Source organism: Pristiophorus japonicus, chromosome 11 (assembly GCF_044704955.1).
Source record: "Pristiophorus japonicus isolate sPriJap1 chromosome 11, sPriJap1.hap1, whole genome shotgun sequence".
Classification (NCBI taxonomy): domain Eukaryota; kingdom Metazoa; phylum Chordata; class Chondrichthyes; family Pristiophoridae; genus Pristiophorus; species Pristiophorus japonicus.
The window spans coordinates 149,198,416-149,224,856 of NC_091987.1; the positions used below are offsets into that span (position 1 = coordinate 149,198,416).

The window sequence follows — 26,441 nt, forward strand, 5'->3', positions numbered from 1 at the left end:
TATACACCCCGCCCGTTACACACTGCCCGTTATACACCTGCTCGTTATACACCCCGCCCGTTACACACTGCCCATTATACACCCCGCCCAAAGTACACACACCCGTTATACACCCCGCCCATTATACACCCCGCCGTTACACACTGCCCGTTATACACCTGCCCGTTATACACCCCGCCCGTTATACACTGCCCGTTATGCACCCCAACCGTTATACACCTGCTCGTTATACAACATGCCCGTTATACACTGCCCATTATACACCATGCCTGTTATACACCTGCAAGTTATACACCCCGCTCGTTGCACACTGCCCATTATACGCCACGCCCATTATACACTGCCCATTATATGCCCCGCCCGTTATGCACTGCCTGTTATACACCTGCTCGTTATACATCCCGCCTGTTATACACTGCCTGTTATACAACCCGCCCGTTATACACCCCGCCCGTTATACACTCCGCCTGTTGTACGCCCCGCCCGTTACACACTGCCCGTTATACACCTGCTCGTTATACACCCCGCCCGTTACACACTGCCCATTATACACCCCGCCCATAATACACCCACCCGTTATACACCCCGCCCGTTACACACTGCCCGTTATTCACCTGCTCGTTATACACCCCGCCCGTTACACACTGCCCATTATACACCCCGCCCATAATACACCCGCCCGTTATACACCCCGCCCGTTATACACCCCGCCCGTTACACACTGCCCGTTATACACCTGCTCGGTTTACATCCCGCCTGTTATACACTGCCTGTTATACACCCCGCCTGTTATACACTGCCCGTTATACACCCTGCCCGTTATACATCCCACCCGTTATACACCTGCTCGTTATACACACCGCCCGTCATACACACTGACCATTATACAACCCGCCTGTTATACAGCCCGCCCGTCATACACCCCGCCCGTTATACACCCCGTCCATTATACACCCCGCCCATTATACACCCCGCCTAGTTATACACCCCGTCCGTTATACACCCCGCCCGTTACACACTGCCCGTTATACACCTCGCACGTTATACACCTGCTCATTATGAAACCTGCCCATTACACACTGCCCATTATACACCCCGCCCATTATCCATCTGCTCGTTATAAGCCCCGCTCGTTACACACTGCCCATTATACACTGCCCATTATACACCCCGCCTGTTATACACCCCGTCCGTTATACACCCCGCTCGTTACACACTGCCCATTATACACTGCCCATTATACACCCCGCCTGTTATACACCCCGTCCGTTATACACCCTGCCCGTTAAACACTGCCCGTTATACAATGCTCATTATACACCCCGCTCGTCATACACCCCGTCCGTCATACACCCCACCCGTCATACACCCCGCCCGTTATACAGCCCGCCCGTCATACACCCACCCGTCATACACATCGCCTGTTATAAGAACATAAGAAATAGGAGCAGGAGTAGGCCACCTGGACCCTCAAACCTGTTCCACCATTTAATAAGATCATGGCTAATCCGATCATGGAGTCAGCCACTTCCCTGCCCACTCCCCATAACCTTTTATTCCCTTATCGCTCAAAAATCTGTCTATCTCCGCCTTAAATATATTCAATGACCCAGCCTCTACAGCTCTCTGGGGCAGAGAATTCCACAGATTTACAACACTCAGAGAAGACATTTCTCCTCATCTCAGTTTTAAGACTATGTCCCCTAGTTTTAGTTTCCCCTATGAGTGGAAATATCCTCTCTGCATCCACCTTGTCTAGCCCCCTAATCATCTTATATGTTTCGATATGATCACCTCTCATTCTTCTGAACTCCAATGCGTATAGGACCCACCTATCTTCATAAGACAACCCCTCATCTCTGGAATCAACCTCGTGAACCTTCTCTGAACAGCCTCCAATGCAAGTATATCCTTCCTTAAATACGGAGGCCAAAACTGTACGCAGTACTCCAGGTGTGGCCTCACCAACACCCTGTAGAGTTATAGCAGGAATTCTCTGCTTTTATACTCTATCCCCCTTGCAATAAATACAAACATTCCATTGGCCTTCCTGATTACTTGCTGTTCCTGAATATTAACTTTTTGTGTTTCATGCACAAGGACCCCCAGGTCCCTCTGTACTGCAGCACTTTGCAATTTTTCTCCATTTAAATTATAAAGTGCTTTTCTATTTTTTCTGCCACGTTATACTCCATCTGCCAAATGTTTGCCCATTCACTTAGCCTATCTATATCCCTTTGCAGATTGTTTGTGTCCTCCTCACAATTTGCTTTCCCACCCATGTTTGTATCATCAGCAAACTTGGCTACATTACACTCGGTCCCTTCATCCAAGTCATGAATATAGATTGTAAATAGTTGTGGCCCCAGCACTGATCCCTTCAGCACCCCACTAGTTACTGTTTGCCAACTGGAAAATGACCCATTTATCTCCACTCTCTGTTTTCTGTTAGTTAGCTAATCCTCTATCCGTGCTAATATATTACCCCCAACCCCGTGAACTTTTATCTTGTGCAGTAACCTTTTATGTTGCACCTTATTGAATGCCTTCTGGAAATCCAAATACACCACATCCACTGGTTCCGACTTAACCATCCTGCTCATTACATCCTCAAAGAACTCCAGCAACTTTGTCAAACATGATTTCCCTGCTTGATTGAATTATGCATTTCCAAATGTCCCACTACTGCTTCCTTAACAATGGACTCCAGCATTTTCCCAATGATAGATGTTAGGCTAACTGGTCTATAGTTCCCTGCTTTCTGTCTGCCTCCTTTTTTAAATAGGGGCGTTACATGTGCGGTTTTTGAATCCGCTGGGACCGTCCCAGAATCCATGGAATTTTGATAGATTACAACCAATGCATCCACTATCTCTGCAGCCACTTCTTTTAAGACCCTAGGATGTAAATCATCAAGTCCTGGGGACTTGTCCGCCTTTCGTCCCATTATTTTACCGAGTACTACTTTTTTAGAGATAGTGATTGTTCCTCCCTCCCTATAGCCTTTTGATTATCCACCATTAGAATGTTTGTCGTGTCTTCTACTGTGAAGACTGATACAAAATATTTGTTCAACATCTCTGCCATTTCCCTGTTCTGCATTAATAATTCCTCAGACTCATCCTCTAAGGGACCAACATTTACTTCAGCCATTCTTTTCCTTTTTATGTGCCTGTAGAAACTCTTACTATCTGTTTTTATATTCCATGCTGGTTTACTTTCATAATCTATCTTCCCTCTCTTTGGTAGGAAAAATTGGAAAGCGGAGTATTTTATAAATGGAGAGAGATTGGGAAATGTTGGTGTTCAGAGGGACCTGGGTGTCCTTGTACACCAATCACTGAAAGTTAACATGCAGGTACAGCAAGCAATTAAGAAAGCAAATGGTATGTTGGCCTTTATTACAAGAGGATTTGAGTATAAGAGTAAAGACGTCTTACTGCAATTATATAGGGCCCTGGTGAGACCACACCTGGAGTATTGTGTACAGTTTGGGTCTCCTTACCTAAGGAAGGATACACTTGCCATAGAGAGAGTGCAACGAAGGTTCACCAGACTGATTCCTGGGATGGGAGGATTGTCCTAGGAGGAGAGATTGAGTAGACTAGGCCTATATTCTCTACAGTTTAGAAGAATGAGAGGTGATCTGATTGAAACATACAAAATTCTTACAGGGCTTGACAAAGTAGATGCAGGGAGGATATTTCCCCTGGCTGGGGCGTCTACAACCAGTCTCAGGTTAAGGGGTTGGCCATTTAGGACTGAGATGAGGAGAAACTTCTTCACTCAGAGGATAGTGAATCTTTGGAATTCTCTACCCCAGAGGGTTGTGGAAGTTCAGTCTTTGAGTATATTATAGACAGACATCGATAGATTTTTGGATATTAAGGGAATCAGTGCAGGAAAGTGGAGTTGAGGTAGAAGATCAGCCATGATCTCATTGAATGGTGGAACAAGCTCGAGGGGCCAAATGGCTCTTAATTCTTATGTTCTTAAATACAAATGCGCTTCAAACTTACAGAGTCTGTTACAAAGCAATAAAATGTCTTAATGCTGTCCCAGATTTCAGAAGTAATATCCTTAGTTAGGACCAATGTTCATGATACAACGTTTGTGCATGTAATCAGATATTTGCGCGTGTTCTACTGCCCTGACTTGTTCACTGTGTACCAAAGCTTGGTTCCAGTAAGAACATTTAATACCCGGCACCAATTACACTCCTTCGCTTCAAAGTCCAAAACAGGACAAAAGATGATAATACAATGGTGACCTTGCCAATGAAGCCACAATGCCAATCAAAGGAGGTGACAAGTGGCGCAGAAATGCCATCACAGCTTTTGATCATTTGGTGATTACTGCTGTGAAAGAAAGCAACTGAGACCCACGACTTTTCTCTGCAGTGAGTTGGCTCACTCGTTTGACAATCCACCTCTTCAGTGCCAACTCATCAGTCAAGGTGTGAATTTCTTCCAGACAGAAAGTAAGGGAAATGTTTTAAAACTTGTTATTAGCTCATACAGAAAACATCAGAGTGTTGACGGGCCAGGAAAGAGGAAAAATTCGGCCACCTTTCTGTGCAGTGTAAATTCAGGCGGAGCGGGACTTTTAGCACCTTAAAAAAGTTTGCGCCTCCCACCCAGAAATTCGTCAGATTCAGTCGAAGTGCTAACGGGGACGCTAAATCCACCGTTGCACACCAGTGCTGGGTAAGGGCAGGGGTGCTAACGGAATTTTGGTCATTACATTCGTCAGACACATTGCGCGTGCGCGGAATTCCGAATCAGATCCCGGGAAAAGCCGAGTCTTAACGGCGCAGCAGAGTAATGCACCCATTAAAGTTTTCAAAATCACTTTTTATCACCTGTAATTTTTTTCAAAGTAGGGGGAGAGAAAACAGGTAATTATAGACCGGTTAGCCTGACTTCGGTGGTGCGGAAAATGCTGGAATTAATTATTAAAGATGAAATAGCAGCGCATTTAGAAAGCAGTGACAGGATCGATCCAAGTCAGCATGGATTTATGAAAGGGAAATCATGCTTGACAAATCTCCTCGAATGTTTTGAGGATGTAACTAGTAGAGTGGACAAGGGAGAACCGTGAATGTGGTATATTTGGATTTTCAAAAGGCTTTTGACAAGGTCCCACACAAGAGATTAGTATGCAAAATTAAGGCACATGGTATTTGGGGTAAGGTATTGACGTGGATAGAGAACTGGTTGGCAGACAGGAAGCAAAGAGTAGGAATAAACGCATCCTTTTCAGAATGGCAGTCAGTGACTAGTGGGGTACCGCAAGGTTCAGTGCTGGGACCCCAGCTATTTACAATATACATCAATGATTTAGACGAAGGAATTGAATGTAATATCTCCAAGTTTGCAGATGACACTAAGCTGGGTGGCAGTGTGAGCTGTGAAGAGGCTGCAGGGTGACTTGGACAGGTTAGGTGAGTGGGCTAATGCATGGCAGATGCAGTATAATGTGGATAAGTATGACGTTATCCACTTTGGTGGCAAAAACAGGAAGGCAGAATATTTTCTAAATGGTGAAAGATTAGTAAAAGGGGAGGTGCAATGAGACCTGGGTGTCATGGTGCATCAGTCATTGAAAGTAGGCATGCAGGTACAGCAGGTAGTAAAGAAAGCAAATGGCATGTTGGCCTTCATAGCGAGAGGGTTTGTGTATAGGAGCAGGGAGGTCTTACTGCAGTTGTACAGGGCCTTGGTGAGACCACACCTTGAATATTGTGTACAGTTTTGGTCTCCTAATCTGAGGAAGGACATTCTTGCTATTGAGTTCAGCGAAGGTTCACCAGACTGATTCCCGGGATGGCAGGACTGACATATGAAGAAAGACTGGAGCGACTAGGTTATATTCACTGCAATTTAGAAGAATGAAAGGGGATCTCATAGAAACATATAAAATTTTGACAGGATTGGACAGGTTAGATGCAGGAAGAATGTTCCCGATGTTGGGGAAGTCCAGAACCAGGGGTCACAGTCTAAGGATAAGGGGTAAGCCATAGAGGACCAAGATGAGGAGAAACTTTTTCACCCTGAGAATTGTGAACCTGTGGAATTCTCTACCACAGAAAGTTGTTGAGGCCAGTTCGTTGGATATATTCACAAGGAATTCGATGTGGCCCTTACGGCTAAAGGGATGAGGGGGTATGGAGAGAAAGCAGGAATGGGGTACTGAAGTTGCATGATCAGCCATGATCATATTGAATGGTGGTGCAGGCTCGAAGGGCCGAATGGCCTGATCCTGCATCTATTTTCTATGTTTCTATGTCTGTCTGCCCTGTAAACTTGGAAGCTCATGCACAGTGTTGTGTGTAAACATTGCACTGACTGTGACCTCCAAGGGAAGTGCTTCCTCATCCCTTTAAGTAGCTACCAGTTAACGACTCTGCAAGCCTGCATGTACTGTTTTTCCCGATGTTATTATTGGCAGGCGCTCAATGAGGCGCAGGCACCAAATAAACCGACCGGACACAAACGTGGGTGTTACACCAGGAATATGCCACGATCGGAGCGATCGTCAGCAGCCAGGTGCTAGCGGTTTGCCACCCCGAAGAGCCTCTAATGAACATTCCGTCGGGGCGCTAAAAGCTGCACTCTCAGTCGCTAAACTCTAAAGCTCGCATTAACGCTCCCTCTGGCCGCTAACTGAGAGTATAGACAACCGAAAATCCAGCCCAATTATCTGTAAAATGGAAAATACAAATAAATAACAATGCTAAACTTGGGACTTGAGCACATAACCCAGGCTGACACTCCAGTCCAATGCTGAGGGAGAGCTGCACTGTCTTTCGGATGAGATGTTAAACCGAGACCCCGTCTGCTGTCTCGGGTGGACGTAAAAGATCCCATGGCACTATATCGAAGGAGAGTGGGGGGGATCTCCCTGTGTCCTGATCAATATTTATCACTCAACCATCACCATCAAAAACAAATGATCTGGCCACTTATATCATTGTTGTTTGAGGAACCTTGTTGTGAATAAATTGGCTGAAGCATTTCCCAATATAGCAACAGTGATGACACTTCAGAAGTACGTCATTGGCTGTAAAGCGCTTTGGAGTATCCTGAGGTAGTGCGAGGCACTGTTAATATGCTAATTCTTTCTTTCTAAATGATAACTGGGGAATATAAATGTTTTTCAAAAGGAAGAACTAGTCCCGTTTGGCGACTGATTAGTATTACAAAGGGTAAACTTGAGACAATGTCCAACAATTGTTTTTTCCTCATACTATGAGGGAAGGTAGATTGATCACGATATATGAACTCCGCTGGCTAAACCAGAGTAACCATCAACTAAGACGTTTAGAAATTTAGTCGCAAGATTGTAATGACTCACGAGCTTGAAACGAGCTTCATTTGATACAGGCATAGCGAGTTGGCGAGAGACTAGTCCTCCTGGTATTGATTCAAAAACCAGGAGCGATGGGGATGACTTCTCCAAAGGATCTTCGACTGAGATACAGAAAGAATGAACTTTTATTTATACAGCACCATCTTCAGTCTTAAAAAGTCCCAAAGTTCTTCAGAACCAATCAATGACTTTTGACTGACAATCACTGTTGTCTTGTAGGCAAGCACTGCAGCCAGTTTGTGCAGAACAAGATCTTTCCAACAGTAATTGAGCCAAACTAAAGTAATCCATCTTTAGTCGTGTTGGTTGATGGGTAAATGTTGGAAATACATCAGCGATGTCTCCACAAGATCCTGCAAATCCTCTGGGAGGACTGATGCACCAACGTCAGTGTTCTCACTCAGGCCAACATCCCCAGCATCGAAGCACTGACCACACTCGACCAGCTTCGTTGAGTGGGCCCGACACAAGACTCCAAAAGCAAGCACTCTACTCGGAACTCCTACATGGCAAGTGAGCCTCAGGTGGGCAGAGGAAATGTTTCAAAGACACCCTCAAAGCCTCCCTGATAAACATAGAAACATAGAAAATAAGTTCAGGAGTAGGCCATTCAGCCCTTCGAGCCTGCACCACCATTCAATATGATCATGGCTGATCATGCAACTTCAGTACCCCATTCCTGCTTTCTCTCCATACCCCTTGATCCCTATAGCCATAAGTGCCACATCTAACTCCCTTTTGAATATATCTAACGAACTGGCCTCAACAACTTTCTGTGGTAGAGAATTCCACAGGTTCACAATTCTCTGAGTGAAGAAGTTTCTCCTCATCTCGGTCCTAAATGGCTTACACCTTATCCATAGACTGTGACCCCTGGTTCTGGACTTCCCCAACATCGGGAACATTCTTCCTGCATCTAACCTGTCCAATCCTGTCAGAATTTTATATGTTTCTATGAGATCTCCTCTCATTCTTCTAAAATCCAGTGAATATAAGCCTAGTTGATCCAGTCTTTCTTCATATGTCAGTCCTGCCATCCCGGGAATCAGTCTGGTTAACCTTCGCTGCACTCCCTCAATAGCAAGAATGTCCTTCCTCAGATTAGGAGACCAAAACTGCACACAATACTCAAGGTGTGGTCTCACCAAAGCCCTGTGCAACTGCAGCAAGATCTCCCTGCTCCTATACTCAAATCCCCTCGCTATGAAGGCCAACATGCCATTTGCCTTCTTCACCGCCTGCTGTACCTGCATGCCAACTTTCAATGACTGATGTACCATGACACCCAGGTTTTGTTGCACCTCCCGTTTTATAATCTGTCACCATTCAGGTAATATTCTGCCTTCCTGTTTTTGCCACCAAAGTGGATAACCTCACATTTATCCACATTATACTGCATCTGCCATGCATTTGTCCACTCATCTAACCTGTCCAAGTCACCCTGCAGCCTCTTAGCATCCTCCTCACAGCTCACTCTGCCACCCAGCTTAGTGTCATCTGCAAACTTGGAAATATTACATTCAATTCCTTAATCTAAATCATTAATGTATATTGTAAATAGCTGGGGCCCCAGCACTGAACCTTGCGGTACCCCACTAGTCATTGCCTGCCATTCTGAAAAGGACCCGTTTATTCCGACTCTCTGCTTCCTGTCTTGCAACCAGTTCTCTATCCACGTCAGTACGTTACCCCCAATACCATGTGCTTTAATTTTGTACACTAATCTCTTGTGTGGGACCTTGCCAAAAGCTTTTTGAAAGTCCAAATACACCACATCCACTGGTTCTCCCTTGTCCACTCTACTCGTTACATCCTCAAAAAATTCTAGAAGCTTTGTCAAGCATGATTTCCCTTTCATAAATTCATGCTGACTTGGACCGATCCTGTCACTGCTTTCCAAATGCGCTGCTACTACATCTTTAAAAATTGATTCCAACATTTTCCCCACTACCGATGTCAGGCTAACCGGTCTATAATTCCCTGTTTTCTCTCTCCCTCCTTTTTTAAAAAGTGGGGTTACATTAGCTACCCTCCAATCCATAGGAACTGGTCCAGAGTCTATAGAATGTTGGAAAATGATTACCAATGCATCCACTATTTCTAGGGCCACTTCCTTAAGTACTCTGAGATGCAGACTATCAGGCCCTGGGGATTTATCAGCCTTCAATCCCATCAATTTCCCAAACACAATTTTCTGACTAATAAGGATTTCCTTCAGTTCCTCCATCTCACGAGACCCTCGGTCCCCTAGTATTTCCAGAAGGTTATTTGTGTCTTCCTTAGTGAAGACAGAACCAAAGCATTTATTCAATTGGTCTGCCATTTCTTTGTTTCCCATTATAAATTCATCTGATTCTGACTGCAAGGGACCTACATTTGTCTTCACTAATCTTTTTCTCTTCACATATCTATAGAAGCTTTTGCAGTCAGTTTTTATGGTGCCTGCAAGCTTACTCTCATACTCTATTTTTCCCCTCCTAATTAAACCCATTGTCCTCCTCTGCTGAATTCTAAATTTCTCCCAGTCCTCAGGTTCACTGCTTTTTCTGGCCAATTTACATGCCTCTTCCTTGGATGTAACACTATCCCTAATTTCCCTTGTTAGCCACGGTTGAGCCACCTTCCCCGTTTTATTTTTACACCAGACAGGGATATACAATTGTTGAAGTTCATCCATGTGGCCTTTAAATGTCTGCCACCGTCAACCCTTTAAGTATCATTCGCCAGTCTATCCTAGCCAATTCACGTCTCATACCATCGAAGTTACCTTTCTCTAGTCTCTGAATTAACTGTATCACTCTCCATCTTAATGAAGAATTCTAAGATATTATGATCACTCTTTCCCAAGGGGCCTCGCACAACAAGATTGCTAATTAATCCTCTCTCATTACACAACATCCAGTCTAGGATGGCCAGCTCTCTAGTTGGTTCCTCGATATATTGGTCTAGAAAACCCATCCCTTATACACTCCAGGAAATCCTCCTCCACTGTATTGCTACCAGTTTGGTTAGCCCAATCTATGTGTAAATTAAAGTCACCCATGATAACTGCTGTACCTTTATTGCACGCATCCCTAATTTCTTGTTTGATGCCATTCCCAACCTCACTACCACTGTTTGGTGGTCTGTACACAACTCCCACTAGTGTTTTCTGCCCTTTGGTATTCCGTGGCTTCACCCTTATAGATTCCATATCATCCAAGCTAATGTCCTTCCTTACTATTGCGTTAATCTCTTCTTTAACAAGCAACGCTACCCCACCTCCTTTTCCTTTCTGTCTATCCTTCCTAAATATTGAATACTCCTGGATATTGTGTTCCCAGCCTTGGTCACCCTGGAGCCATGTCTCCGTGATTCCAATTACATCATATTCATTAACAGCTATCTGCGCAGTTAATTCATTCACCTTATTACGAATGCTCCTTGCATTGAGAGACAGAGCCTTCAGGCTTGTTTTTTTAACACTTTGTCCTTTTAGAATTATGTTGTAATGTGGCCCTTTCTGATTTTGCCTTTGATTTCTCTGCCCTCCACTTTTCCTTATCTCCTTTCTACTTTTTGCTTCTGCCCCCATTTTACTTCTCTCTGTCTCCCTTCATAGATTCCCATCCCCCTGCCATATTAGTTTAAACGCAAAATGCAACATCCCCACCGGCACCTTGCCAAAGACCACCCTAAGTGGAGGAAGAGCATCCGGGAGGGCGCTGAGCGCCTCGAGTCTCGTCACCGAGAACATGCAGAAATCAAGCGCAGGCAGCGGAAGGAGCATGTGGCAAACCAGTTTCTCCACCCATCCTTTCCCTCAATGACTGTCTGTCCTACCTGTGACAGAGACTGTAATTCCCGCATTGGACTATTCAGCCACCTGAGAACTCACTTTTAGAATGGAAACAAATCTTCCTCGATTTCGAGGGACTGCCTATGATGATGATGAATGGTTGGCCGGGACACTGGGAGAAGTCCCCTGCTCTTCAAATACTGCCATGCGATCTTTTACATCCACCTGAGCAAGAGGTTGGGAGCTCACTTGAACTTCCCATCTGAAAGATATCACTCCTGACAACACAGCGCTCCATCAGAACCCTCATTGAGTGCTCGTAGCATGGGGTCATTTTCTCCTCGATGACCCCAGGATTGACCCACTGCAGCTATCGGTCAACGGGAAACTGCCGAGGCTCACGACCTCCAGATGTAGTGGAAGTTCTCGAATGCAGTAAGTACTGTGTGGACAGCAGTCCTGGCAGATACCAGCAAGGGAGCTCGCAGGAATTCATAGTTTCAAACACCTCAGAAGCAGCTGAATGTTAAGGAGCCTTTTGCTCTCGCCCCTTTAACACTATAGGCTGGGTCTTAGGATCGTGACCTGAGAGAGCCATTCTCTCAAACCTGCAAAGCAGACGTGTATATGGTGGGGGAGGTCAGGGGTGGTGGCAGCGGGAGAGGCTGTGGGGTGGGGGAGGAGGGTGGGAGAGCCGGGGCGGGAGGCGGTAAGACCGGGGGTGGAGGGAGGAGGGGGTGGGGGAAGAGGCCGGTGTGGGGGGGGGGGGATGAGGGAGCGGGGGGAGAGACAGGGCGGGTTGGGGAGTTGATGAGGTAAGGGCGGAAGGGGGCAAAATTCCGGAGCGCCCCGTTTGGGGGCGGTAACCTTTGCGGGGCGGTACATCCCGTGCCTGGCTCAGAGGTCACACCCCGCGACCTAAATTGGGGTCACCGCCCCTGATAGGACGTGGAGAGCAATGTCGGACACTCCACTTCCTGTCGGGGCTGGCTCGGGAGGCACTACCCGGACGAAGTTCAGAGCGCCGTGTGGCCTCTCCGCACAGCACTGACCCGTCCAAGGGCCCGCCCCCTTCCGTTAAAGGGGAGGGCACGCTACGGGTTTGGAGGTGTCCCAAACTGTGACTGAGCGCCCACTGCAAGTGCCTGATACAAATCAGTAAGAGAATCCAAAACATCGGGTGTCCCTGGAGAAAGAGCACGCGGTGTCCACCGGTACACTCATGGCCTTCCGCCAGAGGTGGGCGCCGGAGGGACTGGAGTGCATCATCACCCCCGGCAACCAAATTTTAACTTGACCGTTTAAAGTTTAATTTGTTTAATTTGTCGGTTTTAGTGCCCCTTTAATAAGGGGGCATTTGATTTACAGGTTCAACTAAAATAGTTGTAGCTGCTTTGTGACCCGCGATGATGAATAAATTCACCTCCACTGTACCCTTTTATACAACTGGTGTCAGCCCCATCACTCCTTCTCCGCTCCAATCCCTGCAGTCCGCACACAATTACCCAAAAAATACCAGCTTTCACCTCAGAATGTCCCAAAGTGCTTTACAGCAAATGAAGTACCTTTTTAAAGTGCAGTCAATGTTGTAATGTAGGAAATGCAGCAGCTAATTTGCACACAGCAAGCTCCCACAAACAGTACTGTGATAATGACCAGGTAATCTGTTTTATGGAAGGCGATTGAAGGATAAATATTGGCCAGGACACCAGGGAGAACTTCTTCGTTCCTCTTCGAAATAGTGTCTTTTACATCCACCTGAGGGAGCAGGTGGGGCCTCAATCCAAAAGACGGCACCTCCGACAGTGCAGCACTCTCTCAGTACTACATTGTAATGTATGCACCTGTGAGTATGCTCACAAATTTGCAAAGCTGTTGAGCCAAGCCCCGAAACCTCCCTCGGGAGCCGACGCCTTACAACTTGAGCCGCCTCGGGGAAATCCCCTCCGTGCCTTTCAGTTCTGCGCGGAGGGGTTTCCTGTACGGGCTGCTCCTACACACTCTCAACCTTGTCATCCTCGTCTGCTGTCCGGACACGCCATGGCGCACCATCTTGCCTTCTGGAGGAGGCGAGGGTCCCCAATGGAGTGCACTCTACGCGGGAGTCCTCCCTTTATTTATTGGGGACTTGGCCTGGAGGGTGGTGCATGGAGCTGTCCCGTGCAATAAATTTTTAAACTTGGTTCACGGGCTCCCAGGCCACCTGCAATTTCTGCGGTCTAGAGGAGTCCGTGTTCCATGTTTTTATTGAATGTACGAGGTTGAAGCCCCTGTTCCACTATTTGAAGGGGCTGCTCCTCAATTTCTGGCTGCACTTCAGTCCCACACTCCTGATCTTTGGGCACCCTGTGCAGAGGGGAGCGGGTAGGACCGAGGGACCTCCTCGTAGGACTGCTCCTGGGCACGGCCAAGGGGGACATCAGCCGGTCCAGGCAGCGGGCGGTGGTCGAGGGGGTTGTTCAGCCCCCTGCCTGCCTCTCTTCCTCTGTTACATCCAAGCCAGGGTGTCCCTGGAGATGGAGCACGCGATGTCCACCTGTGCGCTTGCGGCCTTCCGCCAGAGGTGGGCGCCGGAGGGTCTGGAGCACAGCATCACCCCGGCAACCAAATTTTAATTTGATTTAAGGTTTCGTTAAAGTTCAAAACATTAATTTGTGGCTTCTAGTGCCCTTGCCAAAAGGGGGCACTTGATTTACGTTGCAACAAAATAGTTGTCGAGCTGTTGAGTTGGGAGTGGCTTAGCCAGTCACGTGATGTTCACAAGACTCAATAAAACCCCAGCCAGTTGGGTTCGGCGGATCCACGATGAGGCAGGTGGTTGTGAGCCTGGTGGATGAACTGGTAATGTGTAGTGTGATTGATAAACCTTTTTCTGATCAACAAACTCGATCTTAATAGCAATGTATGGATTCTTAAGCAAATACATTACATGCACCAGAGTGTCAAGTCTCTGGAGTGGGATGTGAACCCACAGCCTTCGGAATCAAGAAGCGGGAGTTCTGCCCAGCGAGTCCTGCCTGACACAGCCAAGTGACAGTACAAACTAAATACAGGAGGCAGACTAATCCTCTCGTCCCAAAACAGCGATGAGATCAGCGGCACTACTACGAGAGCCTTGCGATCGCACCCTTTCAGTGAGGCAGCTGAACCATTAATCAAATGACACAACACAAAACCTCAGAAACTCGCAGCTCTGGTAAAGATGCTTGCGGCAGGAGTCTAGACTTCTCACCTGGTTAACAAGTTGCTTCAGTTCTTGCAGCAGTTGTGAACAAGACTCGGAGACCTCCTGCCCTTTCACCTCGGACAGTCTCGGGGCACTACTGCTATGATTGGAGACCAGTCTCAGGCACTGCAGGAATTCTCCCGAGATCCCGCTGACGTCTTTCTGTAAAGGAAGGCGGGAGTGTTAACCCAATGGCATCTTACAGCTGGAAAACACTGCACATGCAGTTTTCATCGACATTAACAAATGGATTGAATGAATGAGAAAGATGCACAAGTAGAACCAGGAGATCACCCTTGGCATTGCTTGGAGCGAGTTAGAGGATTATACTGTTTTATCAACAAAATGTGATATGAACTACTTTTGGAGTGTAGTCACTGTTGTAATGTGGGAAATGCAGCAGCCAATTTGTGCATAGCAAGCTGCCACAAACAGCAATGTGATAATGACCAGATATGTTGATTGGGGGATAAATATTGGCCAGGACGCCGGGGATTACTCCCCTGGTCGTCTTCCAAATAGGCCAGTTGGCCCATCAGATCTCTATTGGTGTTTTTCTTCACATAAGCCACCTACTCCAATCCCACAGAGCTGGGTCCTGTGGTACAAGTACATTTCATGGATCCTTTTAGGTAAGAAGATTGGACAGTGGTGGTTTAAGGGAAATTAATTCACTTCATTACATTTACTTGAGTGGGCTAGAGTGGGAAGTCATTCAGAGGTGTCTTTAATCTGTACCAAGGCCTTTAATCAAGCACTGCGTTCTGTGACACTGTGTACAATCTTATACCTGGGTTCCCTTTCATTGCTTCCCTGGGATGAAGCGACTGCAGGGGAGATTCCACAACTGAGTTGTTTCAGTCTGATGCAAAGCTGGAATGTTGTGGTTTTCTGAACTGATTTCAAAGTGCTGGCATCCTGACTTCAGTTCGATTTGGCGAGCGCACGCGATCCATTTACTCCGCAATAATGGGGTTATTTTAACCCAACCCGTCAGTCAGGGAACTACACACCTTCTATTACATTATTTTCTGTTACTTCCTTTTTGTGCCCCATCCACCACCTTAAACACTCACTCCCTCCACCACCGGCGCACCGTGGCTGCAGTGTGTACCATCTACAAGATGCACTGCAGCAACTCGCCAAGGCTTCTTCGGCAGCACCTCCCAAACCCACGACCTCTACCACCTAGAAGGACAAGGGCAGCAAACGCATGGGAACACCACTACCTCTACGTTCTGCTCCAAGTCACACACCATCCTAACTTGGAAATATATCGCCGTTACCTTCATCGTCACTGGGTCAAAATCCTAGAACTCCCTCCCTAACAGCACTGTGGGAGTACCTTCACCACACGGACTGCAGCGGTTCAAGAAGCTAACTCACCACCACCTTCTCAAGGGCAATTAGGGATGGTCAATAAATGCTGGCCTTGCCAGTGATGCCCACATCCCACAAACGAATAAAATAGAGAGTAAAATCAGGTGGAGTATAAAACCAGCCTTCCATCAATCCCATCAGTTCCCCGATGGATTAAAATGACCCCAATGTGCCTGGCGTTGGTACATCATTGCACTCATTTGCAGCATGTTAATACTCGCATAAAGTGCCACCGGTATTCCTAGGTGTTGGTGCAGTCACTGACGGTGATTCGGTGCAGTCACTGATGGTGAATCGGTGCGGTCACTCCCGGTGATTCAGTGCAGTCACTCCCGGTGATTCTGTGCGGTCACTGACGGTGATTCGGTGCGGTCACTGACGGTGATTCGGTGCGGTCACTCTCGGTGATTCAGTGCAGTCACTCCCGGTGATTCTGTGCGGTCACTGACGGTGATTCGGTGCGGTCACTGACGGTGATTCGGTGCGATCACTCTCGGTGATTCGGTGCAGACACTCCTGGTGATTCGGTGCGGTCACTGACAGTGATTCGGTGCGGTCACTGACGGTGATTCGGTGCGGTCACTCTCGGTGATTCGGTGCAGACACTCCTGGTGATTCGGTGCGGTCACTGACAGTGATTCGGTGCGGTCACTGACGGTGATTCGGTGCGGTCACTCTCGGTGATTCGGTGCAGACACTCCTGGTGATTCGGTGCGGTCACTGACAGTGATTCGGTGCGGTCACTGACGGTGAGTCGGTGCGGTCACTCCCGGTGATTCGGTGCAGACACTCCCGGTGATTCGGTGTAGACACTCCCGGTGATTCGGTGCAGACACTCCCGGTGATTCGGTGTAGACACTCCCGGTGATTCGGTGCGGACACTTCCGATGATTCGGTGCGGTCACTGATGGTGATTCGGTGCGGTCACTGATGGTGATTCGGTGCGGACACTCCCGGTGATTCGGTGCAGTCACTGACAGCGATTCGGTGCGGTCACTCCCGGTGATTCGGTGTGGTCACTGACGGTGATTCACTGCAGACACTCCCGGTGATTCGGTGCGGTCACTGACGGTGATTCGGTGCGGACACTCCTGGTGATTCGGTGCGGTCACTGACGGTGATTCGGTGCGGTCACTGACGGCGATTCGGTGCGGACACTCCCGGTGATTCGGTGCGGTCACTGACGGCGATTCGGTGCGGACACTCCCGGTGATTCGGTGCGGACACTCCCGGTGATTCGGTGCGGTCACTGACGATGATTCGGTGCGGACACTCCTGGTGATTCGGTGCGGTCACTGACGGTGATTCGGTGCGGTCACTGACGGCGATTCGGTGCGGACACTCCCGGTGATTCGGTGCGGTCACTTACGGCGATTCGGTGCGGACACTCCCGGTGATTCGGTGCGGTCACTGACGGCGATTCGGTGCGGACACTCCCGGTGATTCGGTGCTGTCACTGACGGTGATTCGGTGCGGATGCTCCCGGTGATTCAGTGCGGTCACTGACAGTGATTCGGTGCGGTCACTGACGGTGATTTGGTGCGGACACTCCTGATGATTCAGTGCGGTCACTGATAGTGATTCGGTGCGGTCACTCCCGGTGATTCAGTGCGGTCACTGACAGTGATTCGGTGCGGTCACTGACGATGATTTGGTGCGGACACTCCTGATGATTCAGTGCGGTCACTGATAGTGATTCGGTGCGGTCACTCCCGGTGATTCGGTGCGGTCACTGACGGTGATTTGGTGCGGACGCTGACGGTGATTCGGTGCGGTCACTGGCACAATCTGCGTTAGATGTAAAATTAGACGGGTAGTATTTTCTTCAGATTCGTTGCCAGTTCGGACTTCCAATTCTGCCCTCACTGACTGTGGTCTCAGCTCACAAATAACAGTCTGTTCAACTCTCACCAAGCTACACTCATCTGCAATGCTTCGTGGATACCGAGCATCGCCCTTGCTCTTACTGCTACACCTTCCTGCTGTAGGCTATTCCAACGTTCTCCTGGCCGGTCTCCCACATTCCACCCTACATAAACCTGAGCTCATCCAAAACTCTGCTGCCCGTGTCTTAACTCACACCAAGTCCTGTTCACTCACCACCCGTGCTTGCTGACCAACATTGATGTCCAGTCCGATAACGCCTCAATTTTACAATTCTCGTCCTGGTTTTCAAATCCCTCCATCACCATCTCTGTAACATCCTCCAGCCCCACAACCTCTCCTCTAATCCTGTCCTCTTGAGCATCCCCGAATTTAATCGCTCCACATCGGTGACCGTGCCTTCTGTTGCCTAGGCCCCAAGTTCTGGAACTCCCTCCCTAAACCTCTCCGCCTCTCTATCTCTCGCTCCTCCTTTCTGATGCTCCTTGAAACCTATCTCTTTGCCCAAGCTTTTGTCATCTGCCTTAATATCTCCTAAAGTGGCTCGGTGTCAGATTCTGTTCATAACGCCTTAGGAAGATTTTAGACCATTAAGGGTGCTTTATAAATGCAAGTTGTTGTTGTAGCGTGCCTGTCAGCCCTCGCTCAGTGGTTAGCACACTCGCCTCTGAATCAGAGGGTTGTGGGTTCAAGTCCCACTCCAAGAACTTGAGCACATAAATCTTGGCTGACACTCCAATGCAGTGCTGAGGGAGTGCTGCACTGTTGGAGTTGCAGTACTGAGGGAGTGCTGCACTGTTGGAGGGGCAGTGCTGAGGGAGCGCTGCACTGTTGGAGGGGCAGTGCTGAGGGAGTGTTGCGCTGAGGGAGTGTTGCACTGTCGGAGGTGCCGTCTTTCAGATGAGATGTCAAACTGAGGTCACATCTGCTCTCTCAAGTGGACGTAAAAGATCTCATGGCACTATTTCAAAGAAGAGCAGTGGGAGTTATCCCATTGTCCTGGCCAATATTTATCCCTCAATCAACATAACAAAAAGCAGATGATCTGGTCATTATCACATTGCTGTTTGTGGGAGCTTGCTGTGCGCAAGTTGGCTGCCGCGTTTCCCACATTACAACAGTGACTACACTCCAAAAGTACTTCATTGGCTGCAAAGCGCTTTGAGACGTCCGGTGGTAGTGAAAGGCACTATATAAATCCAAGTTCTTTACTTCTTTATTTCCCAACAACCGGTGTTACTATGACACAAATGACAGGAAATTAGTTGCATCCCTCAAATTTACGATAAATCGCTGATATTTTCAGTGCCGTTCTGAAAGTGCCTTTAGATGAGATGTTAAACCGAGGCACCATCTGCCCCTTTCAGGTCGATGCAAAAGATCCCACAACACCATACAATGAGCAGGAAGTTCTCCCTGATGACCTGACCAATTTTCTCCCCCAGAAACAACATCACCAAAAAGCACTTTGAGACGTCCGGTGATCGTGAAAGGCGCTATATAAATGCAAGTCTTTATTTATCTCACTCCTTTTTGTGGGATCTTGCTGTGTGAAAGTTGGCTGCCGAGTTTCGCTATAATATAGCGATTACACTTCAAGATAATTCATTGGTTGTGAGACCTTTGGCACATCTTGAGGTTATAAATAAACAAGTTCTTGCTTTCTTATTTAAATATGGCGGGCTGGATTTCTGGTAACACTTCAGTTAGCAGCCAGAGATGGCGTTAATGGGAACGTAAGAGGTTACCAGCCGGGTGGGCAGCATTTAGCGCCCCAATCGAAAATTCATTCGAGGTTCACCGGGGGAGTAAACTATTAGCGCCCGGCTGCTGATGATCGCTCCGATCGTGACATATTCCTGGTGTAATACGCATGCTTGCGCCCCGGTCGGTAAATTCGGTGCGTGCACCTCATTGAGCGCCCACCAATAACAACATCAGTAAAAACAGCCGGTGCAGACTTGCAGAGTCATTAACTGGCGGCTACTTAAAGGGATAAGGAAGCACTTCCCTCGGAGGTTACAGTCAGTTCACCGTTTACACACAGCACGGTGCGTGAGCCTCCAAGTTTGCAGCAGCAGACCGAAATAAGAGCTCACCTTGAGAAAAAGTGATTTTGAAAACTTTAACAGGTGCATTACTATGCCTTTAAGACTCGGCTTTTCCCGAGATTTGAATCGGAGTTTCGCGCATGCGCAATGACTTGGTTAAATTTAGTGCTGCCATTTGCGTTAGCGTTCCCCCAGCTCTGGTGTACAATGGCTGATTTAGCGCCCCTGTCAGCTCTTCGAATGATTCTGACAAATTTCTGGGCGGGTAATACAGACTTTTTCAAGGCGCTAAAAGTACCGCTCGGCCTGGGTTACCACCGCAACAGAGGCGCGGCCGAATTTCTGCCCCATTGTTGGAATAACATTCCATGATTACATGGGTCAGAATTTGCCACAGTGCATCTCGTGGTGTGCCTGATTCATTCGACGTTTTCCCTCAGCTCCAAATCTGTTTGCCCTCTAACTTGGTGCAAGTGTGAGCTGGTAACAGGGCCAACAGTGTGCCTCCTTAAGCAATGAGATTGAAGGATTGGGAAAAAAACAGAGGAATGACAGAGAAGGAAGGTGAATTAAAGTCACATTAGGTACAGAAAGAGAAATAAAGAGAGGGAAAGAGAGATTGCAATAAAAGAGAGAAAAAAGGGACAGAAAGGAAAATAAAAAAATATAAGAATGTAAAATTTGACATTTAAAAAAAAAATCTCCAATTACAATTCATTACCTGAAGGAATGAAACTCCACACTTTTAATTGTTCACTTTCTGGGCCAGAGAGGTTGATTGGCAGTCATTAACAATTATCACATCGTTAAAAGGGTAGTTACACTGCTAATTACTAGACTTAACTTTCTGTGGCAAGTTTAATGGGCAATTAATGTGCAAATCCAACAACATCGTGAGTAGGTTAAGGGCAAGCTGCTGTTTCCACGAAACTAATAACAAGTGGCACAATAGTCCAGCAACTTGTGGTGATTTGCATTACACGGGGAATCTCTTCCTCGCCACAAGTTGCGGGCCGGTTTGCGCAGTAATAACGGTGCGTGCCGCAGTGCTTTCAGCACAGAAACAGGCCATTCAGCCCAACAGGTTAGTGCCGGTGTTTATGCTCCACACGAGCTTCATCTCACCCCATCAACAGACCTTTCTATTCCTTTCCCCCTCATGTACTGATCAAGCTTCCCCTTAAATGTATCTCTGCTATTCGCCTGAACCACTCCATGAGGCAGCGAGTTCCACATTATCACCATTCTCTGGATGAAAATGTTTCTCCTGAATTCCCTATTGGATTTTTTAGTGACTATTCTTACATTTTTGACCCCTAGTTTTTGGATTCCCCCCCCTACAAGTGGAAATATCTTCTCTACATCTACCCTATCAAAGCCCTTTATCATCTTAAAGACCTCTGGACAATGTGCTTCCCAAGTCATGGTTTTATTAACAGAAAGTTCACACGTTAGAAAGTTCACAACTTGACCCACAGCGAGTAACACCAAACAAAACAGATACTTTACAATTCATCGACACAATGTTCCAAATCGGGTTGCTTGGTAAGGTAACACCAATCCAATCACCGGGTTCAAAGTGTGAAATATCCCAGGTCGAATCTCGGAGTTCAGTCCATAGCATAGAAAGCAAGTGCCACTGTTACCTTTATTTCTACAGATAGGGCAGTCCTCCTTCCACTTTGTTGTGTTCATACTCTGTTTGTTTGTTATAGCTCACTAGACAGGCATTAGGACCCTGTGGGAGCTATTCACAGTTGCTGTAAACATTCTGGTTCATGCTGGTTTGGGACACCATTTTGGGAGTTGCTATAAAGGACACAGTTAGTTACCTTACTCCTGTTTCAGTTAGTCTGTTTATTTACCCGTACACAACATAATTTGGCGATGAGGATGAACCAAATTAACCTCCCGACTCTCCCCCGGTCCCCGCCTTTCCTCTCCACATTCGGAGACCCTCCAATTCTGTGGCCGAGATGGATAAAAAAGTTTTCTACCTACATCACGGCGAGTGTGTTAGATGGCGACAACGTAACACCACCTTGCCGCCGTGTAATACTTATCCACTGCCTCGGCACCGAAGGCTAACGCATCTTTGGCCAAATCAAAGACACGGAGTCCTACGACAAAGCAGTAAGTGCCCAGGAGAAATATTTTGGGGCAAAGAAAAGTATCACAATGGAGAGATACAATTTTCATCAAAGGGGGCAAGAGAAATAGTGGGGTTACATTTGCCACCCTCCAATCTGCAGGAACTGTTCCATAATCTATAGAATTTTGGAAGATGACAACCAATGCATCTACTATTCCCATGGCTACTTCTCTGGGATGCAGATCATCAGGCCCTGGGGATTTATTGGCCTTCCGTCCCATTAGTTTCTCCAGCACTACTTTCTTACTAATAATCATTTCCTTTAATTCCTCTTGCTCATTAGACCCTTGGTTCCCTAGCATTTCTAGGAAGTTATTTGTGTCCTCTTCTGTGAAAACAGAACCAAAGTATTTATTTAATTGTTCTGCCATTTCCTTGTTCCCCATTACAAATTCTCCCGTTTCTGTCTGTAAAAGGACCTACATTTGTCTTCACTATCTTTTTCTTTTTACGTACTTGTAGAAACTTTTGCAGTCGATTTTTATTTTCCTTGCAAGTTTACTCTCATACCATATTTTTCCCCTCTTAATCAATCTCTTGGTCCTTTTTTGCTGAATTCTAAACTGCTCCCAATCCTCAGGCTTGCTACTTTTTCTGACAACTTTGTATAACTCCTCTTTGGATCTAATACTATCCTTAATTTTTTTTGTTAGCCATGGTTGGACCACTTTTCCTTTTGTGTTTTTGCGCCAGAAAGGGATGTATAACTGTCGCAATTCATGCATTCGTTCCTTAAATATTAGCTATTGCCTATCCACTGTCATGCCTTTTAATGAATCTTCCCAATCTATCATAGCCAATTTATTCCTCATACCTTCGTAGTTTCCGTTGTTTAGATTTAGGACACTAGTTTCGGATTGGACTACTTCCCTTTAATAAGAAATTCAATCATGTTATAGTCATTCTTAAAGGATCCCGCACAACAAGACTGTTAATTAACCCCTTCTCATTACACAATACCCAATCTAGGATAGCCTGTTCCCTAGTAGGCTCCTCAACATACTGATCTAAAAAAACATTTCGTACACACTCCAGGAATTCATCTACCACAGTATTATTACTAATTTGGTTTGGCCAGTCTATTTGTAGATTAAAATCACCTATGATTACTATAGTACCCTTGCTACATGCATCTCTAATTTCCTGTTTGATGCCATCCCCAACACTACCACTACTGTTTGGAAGCCTATAGACAACTCCCACCAATGTTTTCTGCCCCTTGGTGCTCCTTAGCCCCACCCAGACTGATTCTACATCTTGATTTTCTGAGCCAATATCCTTTCTCACTATTGCTCTGATTTCATCCTTTATTAACAATGTCACACCACCTCTTCTTCCTTTTTGCCTGTCCTTCCCAAATATCGAATATCCTTGGATATTCAGTTCCCAACCCTGGTCACCCTGCAACCATGTCTCCGTAATTGCAACAATATCGTATCCGTTTAGATCTATTTGCGCTGTTAATTCGTCTACCTTACTACAGATGCTTCGTGCATTCAGATACAATGCTTTTAAATTTGTCTTTTTAACATTATTAGACATCTTAACATTATTTTGTACTAGCAGTATCCTTCAATCTTCAGAGTTTGGAGTGACAACAAAATTCCTCCATCGTCCCCGCATTGACCCTTCCGTCAAACTGGTTACGCAGCGACTTCGCGTCTCCCATTCGCGGTTCACGACCAAGTATCCGCAAATTTAACGTAACTCGAATCTCAGGGAATCATTGAAAGCATCGACTCCTCTCCCTGGATCTCAAATTTATTTATTGCTTGGCATAAAAATGGGGAGATCCACCTATGCATTGACCTGAAAGAGGTCAACCAGGCCTTCATCCCCGACAAGTACCCTCTTCCTACCATCGACGAACTGTCTTCAGAATTTCACGGCTCAATAGTTTTTACGAAACTCGACGTGCACCGCAGTTACCTGTAAATACCACTAGCAGAGGACAGCAAACCGCTCACGGCATTCACAATACATGATGGTCTGTATCAGTATCAACGCATGCCCTACAGACTATCTTCTGCACCAAGTGTATTTCAGAAGATTGTCACAACTATATGCCTGCTAGCATAGAGGGAGCCCTCAATCTGCTTGACGATATCGTTGTCCATGGAAGAACATGACCAGCGACTTCACGCAGTTATGGCTCGACTTGCTACTCATAACATTACACTTAATGCCGATAAGTGTACATTCGCTGCTGGAGAAATAAACTTTCTGGGCTACAGAGTCACAGCACAAATTGACGCGATCCAACGAATGCAGGAGGCTACCAACATCAAAGAACTTTCATCGTTCCTCAGCACTTGCAACTTCTATCTGAAGCTTCTATCTACGCGCATATTGCCAAACCACTTCACAAGTTGATGCGCAAGGACGTCCTTGGGAATGGACAGATTCCCAGGCTCAGGCATTCACCATGCTTGAGGAGAAAATCACATCCCCTCCTATCCTCGCACACTTTGATCTGAATGCCACTACGTGTGTCACCACCATGGGTGCTGTGCTCTCACAATGGATTGACGGCCTGGAATGCCCAGTCGCCTTCGCCTCTTATACGCTCTTGTCTGCAGAACTTAAATACTCTACAGGGGAACGCGAAGCACTCGCTTGCATCTACGCATGTGAACGCTGGCACGTCTACCTCTATGGCAGGAAACTTACCCTCCATACAGATCACCAAGCGCTAACTATGCAACTCGCTACAACTGGATCTGGGCACAGACCACTACGAATCAGCCGATGGTCAGATCACTTTCATCATTAAACTTTGATGTACACTACATCGCAGGCAGTCGCAACTACGTAGCTGACATGCTCAGCCGCTCGACACCTGTTTCGGACTCTGGTGCTGACTTGTTCACAGATGATTACACACATGTCACGTCGATCATCACTCAGGCCATCAGAGACCTTATCTCCTGCAACAAACTCAAAACCGAATCACAGAGTGATGTTACGCTCCAGCACGTATGCCACTTCCTCCAGACTGAGTGGCCTAAGCAAATTCCGGAAGAGGTGAAAACCTTCCACAGACTTTGCGATGAACTTGCAATTTGGAACGATGGCTGTCGAGCTCGTGGTGATAGAGCAGTAATTCCCAAGTCGCTTCAACAACACGTTCTCTCATTGGCACACAATGGACACACTAGCATTATCCACATGAAGCAGAGATGTTGCGATTCAGTATGGTGGCCTGGGACTGACACTCACATCGAGGAGTTTGTCTCGCACTGCGAAGCATGCAGTCTGAGCAAAAAGGTGGCAAACATCTGACCAGCGCCAATGAAGCCCATTCCATGGCCATGGCAACAACATCAGTTGGATATCTTCGGTCCAGTTGAAGCAGCTCCACAGCACCAGCGTTTCCTTGTTGTAGTACATGACCTGCATTCCAAATGGTCCAAAATCGCTACAAATTCAGTGACCTCATCAATGATCTTCACTATTCTGCAGCGTATGTTCACAAAGTGGGGCCTCCCAGAGGTGATAATCACTGACAATGGACCACAGTTTGTGTCCGACCAGTTCGCGGATTTCCTCACTCATCATGCTATCGAGCATCGACTTACTGCTCGGTACAATCCTCAAAGCAATGGAGGTGTTGAACGATTTAACCGCGTCATCAAAGAGGGTTTGAAAGCCAACCTCGCAACAGGCCAAACATTCGACGAAGTGGTTTAAACCATTCTCCGCAAATACCGTTCGACAAAGCACACGCTAACGGGGAAGACACCCGCTGAGCCCATGATTGGGCGGAATCTTCGCCGGCTACTGGACATTCTCAAACCCCCGGCCAAACCTAGCATGAAGATAACCACACTCGCATCCCAGATTTTGGAACGCCAACAAAAAGTGAAGTCGTACACTGACACAAAACGTGTTCAAAAGCCCCAACTAAAGAATGGAGATTGGGTCAGAGTTAAGCGCCCAAACCGTAGTTGATATGTCCTTACTATACAGTACAAATGCACATGAGGCCCATACTAGAGAGAAGGTCACTCTGTGACCAGTAACCTTTATTAGCCAGCACTGAAGTGGAGAAGATGGGTAGAGCTTCCCCTTTTATACCTGAAAGTCCAGGTTAGGAGTGTCTCCCACAAGTTCACCACCTAGTGGTCAGTGTTCTCACGGTGTACAACTTAGGTCAGTTTATACATGGATTACAATGACAGTTGAATACATGACATCACCTCCCCCCACCCCCCACAAATCTTATTGGGATCACAGGTTAAGTCTCTCTGGTGATTTACGCTCCCTTGTAGAGCGCCTGAGTTGGGGCTCCGGTTGTTGGGCGCTGGCCTGAGTGTCTGCTGTTTGCAGTATCTCAGGCCTGTCCGGACTGCCCACAGTGACTGAGCTCTCCTCTACTTGGTTCCGGTGTTCAGTCACCTGTGGTGGAGTGAACTCTACATCGTGTTCTTCCTCTGCTTCTTCTATGGGGTTGCTGAACATCCTTTTTGTTTGATCCACGTGTTTACGGCAGATTTGTCCATTGGTAAGTTTAACTACCAGAATCCTATTCCCCTCTTTGGCAATCATAGTGCCTGCGAGCCATTTGGGCCCTGCAGCGTAGTTGAGGACAAAGACAGG

At 47.0% G+C, this 26,441-nt stretch overlaps 1 protein-coding gene across 1 annotated transcript in view; it reads right to left on the bottom strand.

Annotated features, from left to right (window-relative positions):
* Positions 1-26,441, bottom strand: part of tnfsf11 (TNF superfamily member 11) — a 75,202-nt gene that overhangs the window by 38,843 nt on the left and 9,918 nt on the right. Inside the window, exon 2 of the mRNA XM_070892787.1 lies at positions 14,382-14,537. Within this exon, the coding sequence (XP_070748888.1) occupies positions 14,382-14,537 (156 nt within the window). The remainder of the gene's footprint in view (positions 1-14,381; positions 14,538-26,441) is intronic.